The sequence below is a fragment of the Centruroides sculpturatus genome, unplaced genomic scaffold (assembly GCF_000671375.1).
Source record: "Centruroides sculpturatus isolate CEXI.00-Female unplaced genomic scaffold, Cexi_2.0 scaffold128, whole genome shotgun sequence".
NCBI classification, from domain to species: domain Eukaryota; kingdom Metazoa; phylum Arthropoda; class Arachnida; order Scorpiones; family Buthidae; genus Centruroides; species Centruroides sculpturatus.
In genome coordinates, this window is record NW_019385268.1 from 527,428 (window position 1) to 532,614 (window position 5,187).

At 30.4% G+C, this 5,187-nt stretch overlaps 1 protein-coding gene across 1 annotated transcript in view; it reads left to right on the top strand.

Annotated features, from left to right (window-relative positions):
• LOC111636942 (proteasome-associated protein ECM29 homolog) overlaps positions 1 to 5,187 on the top strand; it is a 39,860-nt gene that overhangs the window by 19,786 nt on the left and 14,887 nt on the right. The window contains exon 4 of the mRNA XM_023382328.1: positions 4,872 to 4,915. Coding sequence (XP_023238096.1) covers positions 4,872 to 4,915 — 44 coding nt within the window. The remainder of the gene's footprint in view (positions 1 to 4,871; positions 4,916 to 5,187) is intronic.

Sequence of the window (5,187 nt, forward strand, 5' to 3'; positions counted from 1 at the left end):
GTGGTGTACAAGATATCATGTGATTGCTTACAAGCGAAATCATATGTTGGAGAAACAGGACGGAAACTCGAGATACGCCTAAAAGAACATGAGGCGGCGATTCGTTTAAAAAGACAAGAGTCACCATGGTATCAACATTGTGTTACTTATAACTGTAAAATTAATAGAAGTTCGATAAAAATATTGTATAAAATGGAAAATTTGTTTAAAAGACGCGTGGTAGAACATTTATGTATAATAGAATATGCAAATTTACTAAATCAGAATGTCGGTCTAAACGTTGATGCATGCTGGGAAAAGTTCCTTTGTATAAAAGGGAACAGGTGTCTAGTTGTTTGATTATCCACTGATGAGGCTGTAACGGCGAAATGCATTTGGAAAACAATTTGAAATTTACGAAAATAAAAGAATTAACCCTGGTTAAAGTAATGTATCTTTGTTGATTTACTGTTTGTCTGCTAATGCAAATTGCTCGAAGTCGGTTTTTGAAAGAGTGTCTTAATTTACTCGTCTTTTATTTTTAAAAATTATATTTTTAGAGTTAATAAATTTTAGACTTCATCAGATACATTTTATAGTATGGCAGAAGCCAAAACAGGACTCAAAATTTTACAACTTGGATACTACAGTTTTTACATGGTTCATGCAGAAATATGCAATAGCCTATCCAGTGTTAGAGCTCTTATTAGTAGAAAAAATCAAATGGTTTCAATGATCAGTGAACCATTTTCATCATTCAAGGATGGTTGTAACTCTTCAAAATCTAACATGGAATTAGAAATTCAGGCGAAGAAACTAAGTGATGACATTGATGCTGCTTTCCTGTACATAAAGGAATTTAAACAACTTGTTATGGCTCATGATCTGTCACCTGATCAAATATATGATGGTCTTGTATTGAAAAACTTTGCCATCAAAAACATCAGTCTTACAAAAAGAAAAAATTGCTTCAGGACAAATGTCAAGTAAGGATCAAATAACTGAATAACCTACAAATAACTTAAATAGTGTTTCAATGCCAAGTGGTTTGCACAAATTGAAACTGGTCTATATTGGCAAATCTAAAAAACTAAGAAATCTTGAGCAGGAAAATGACACATTTCTGCTCCCTTATTATAACCAGGCCAAAACACAGATGAATTAAGACTGGTTTATTTTAATCACTTTGTTTTTCTGTTTGCAAATAACTGTGCTTGAAAAGTTAACCTCAAAGAGCAATGTTGGTGTTGGATAATGCCTCCTCACAGCCAAATGATTATGTCCTGAAAACAAATGATGGTCAGATTTTCATTGCTATCTCCCTCCTACCAAGACATCACTTCTACAGTCAAGGAATCAAGGAATTCTGTAGACACTCAATTGTTCAGTCTTAGGAGAACGTTGATCTATATGAATTTTATAGAAAAAATGGTCATTTAAGATGTAATTTTTTCTTATTTTGACAATTGAAATAACATTTCAAGTTTGATTTTGCAAAGATTATGGTAAAAATGGTACCCCAAAGTGACAAAAATCGACAACAGTATCAATAACATCTTAACAGTCTTCAGTTATACCAATCTTAGCATCCTCTTGAATGTTATAATAGCTGAAATGCTGTTCAGGATATCAAGGATGTTGATGGATTTGAAGATGTCAGTGAAGTGAATGGTAAACAATAGCCGCTTTCTTAGAAGTAATCACCCAGAGCATAAAGTGAATGATGATGTCACAATTGCTGCAGAAACCTTGTCAAGTGCCAATGTCATGCAAGAAATCAGTGATGATGAGACAGATAATTTAGTGATATTCTCATAGAAAATTTTCATATCTCACTAAGACAACAAAGCAGCATCTCAACTGGTTTTTCATGAGGAAACATTAGTGGATGTATCATGCAAAGAGATAGGAAATTATGTTTTATAAATAAACTTCACGTACAGTAATTGGACAATACAAACTTGTACTTTTCCACATTTTTCAATTCTACTTTGTATTCATCAAGGTAGTCCCAGTTATTAGCCTGGATAATAGAGGTTTTATTGTAGATTTATTATAATATAATAATAATAATTATAAATAAAAAATAAATAATTAATTAAAATATAAAATAATGAAAATAATAATAAATACTTNGGTTTTATTGTAGATTTATTATAATATAATAATAATAATTATAAATAAAAAATAAATAATTAATTAAAATATAAAATAATGAAAATAATAATAAATACTTGCTAAAATATATATATAAATTTCTTTCTGATATTATTCATGCTTAAAGTACTATAGACAATATCAAGAAAAACATGTGTAAATGCAATTCACGTATATTTATATAAGTGAGTCTAGTGTTGATTTAGAACTTAGAATATAATTTACATTCTGTGACAAGGAATGAAAATCTTTAATTATTATAACCCAGAAATTTAATTGTAAAATAAGATGATGATTGTTTTAGATTGTTTGTGAACTTTTTATATGACTTCAATAGATGAAATTATACATATAATACATACTTTCAAGTATCTATAATCCTATGAGTAAATTCTGTCCAAATTTCACAAATTTATATGGTAGTATTCCAGTGTTGTGCTTATAAAAATTTTATATGTAGCACATCAATACAACACAAATTTAAGTTTAGAATTCTGAATACAAGACTTTTGAGATTTTTCCTATTGTCAGAATCTATAATTAATAAACAGAAATTTTATATGTATATATAATTTCTAATAATTACATTTATATTGTTTGAATATGTATACTGTGTATAATATATATACAAATGATATTCAAATTTGTGTTGACATAAGTAAACAAAATTTATAAATTATATTTGTATAGATTTAAAAATTACATTAAGTCTATTAATTTATTTTTATATTTTATAAGATGATTTATTCATTTTGCTAATATTGACAAGACTATGTCTTGTTTATAAAATTGTACTACCATTTTATGTTACCAGAATAGAGGTATGAAGGAGTACATGTCGAGAGTTGATATTTGGCACAGAGCATTAGGTGCCCAAATCATTTGCGCATAAAAAAATCCAGACTTATAGGTAGTCAGAGGACCGAGAATCAAGTCAAAATAAAATACAAAATGGCACCCCTCTTTTACAAACAGGCAAAACAGGCACCTCACCCCACAAAAGTCAGGTAGGGGAGAATACCACCCGCAGTCATTCTAAGAAGTGAACTCTGACCTTAGGACTGAACACATAGTTTCTTCTATGTTAAATAAAATTTGTAATCTAATTTTGTAAATTCGGGAGTGCTTCAAATATGACATTAAAATGGTTTTATGTCATTACAAGTGGGGTTTTTTTAATACTAGAGAGGTTGCGGCCATCATATTCAGCCCAAAACGTGAATGGCGGACTGTTGCGCGCTGGCATCTGACAATTCTGGACAGTCGATAATGGTGGTCGCTACGTCTAGCATGGTGAGTAGATGATCAGCTTAAACTTCTTCATTTTTTGTGTTTGGGGTTAAAATTATGACCTATTTTATTAAAATAATGATTATTTAAGCAGTTATGAATAATATAGTAAAGAAACAGATGATTTTAATCCAGAAATTATTTAATTATTCAATTTTTTAACAAGTGATGTAGAATTTACATATATTTGCCTTCATAATAGCTTATCTTAAGGTAGGTTTGTTCTTCCATGGTATCTTCTACCATCAACAGTATAATACATTTGTAAATTTTTTAAAAATTAATTTTCCGAGCCGCTTTCGGATTTACATAAGCCACTACTTCCCTCGACAAAAGTATGAGGTAGGCCTATCATCTGATCATATGGTAAGAGAGACCACGCTAATTAAAAAATATTATTTAGTGTTATTAACCATTTTATAAATACTTTAAAATAGTTTAATTTGTTTATTTACCTTCACTGGTAACCCTTGATGTTAAATGTATCTGTCAATTTTTCAACAAATTTCCCCTGAATCAATGCGCAACATTCACTGAGTCACGTGAAGTTGTGAACGTGCACCGCAACGATTTTTTATTGGAATTAAAACATAAACCATGTACTTATGCTTGCCGTGTAGAAGTAATGTTTGAACTTGGGCCGCAACCTCTCTATTATCTAGTATAGTAAAATTGTGGGACTGATAAAAATTTGACGTTATATTATGGCTGTCGTTACATCCGATGATGTTATAATTGGGATAAACTGTATATTGTTTGTGCAAAATAAATAAATAATTTCAGACAATACAATAGCCACAATTATTTTTTTCAAAACGTGAAATTTTCATTAGGCATCGACAAAAATTCAACCTTGGGCAAGATGCAATGGAGAGAAATTTCGACATTGGATAGGTTAGTCTCACCGAAAATGCATCATGGACGACCTTGTGGTCATGGTCATGGCTGAGGCAGGAGAAGTTTTCTCCTGCCTCAGCCATGAGAGTTTGAATGATCACACCCAAAAGCAGCGATACCAAAGAAGATTGGAGAACGAGAACGAGACCCGTCTTGAGCGTCAAAGTGATTTTGCTTAGTAATGAGTCTCCAAGACATAGTCTTATCCCAAACACAGTTTTGCCGTTTTACTTGTTTAAATATGTGTACATTATATTAAACTTGATTTCCTCAAGTTATAACATTCAAAATAAAACAAAGTAATATAAACTGGAAGTTTTCAAAGAGATGTTATCAATGGAAACTTTTACATATTACAATTTTCATTACGAAAATTGTAATATGTAAAATAGTTTTTTTATTTATCCATTTTAAATTTTATGTGAATATAATGAAATATTTCATTGTCATACATTTGCATCAATCATTTGATTAATTATATATATATTTTTATTTATATTATAATATTTTCTAATTATAAGTATTTCAATAAAGGAAATTTTTTCTAGGAATCTTTGCTGCAAGCATTAACTACTATTTGCACAAACTGTATGTAAGTTCAATGTTTTTTCAGTTTTATATAAGTTATTGATAATATCAATTTTATAAAACTAAATAATAATAATAATAATAACTCTCCCGTGGTCACCACCTGGTCGTGGTGGGAGAGCCCAGTAGTTTTACAGATCCATAGGGCAATGCAGGCTGGAGCACAAGCTCCTGGTAGGGACACCCATGCCAGTAAGGTCTATGGGGAGAAATGAAGCTAAGAGTGACCACACACCCACATTCTGTGGAGATAATCATTATGGTAGTAACCAGATC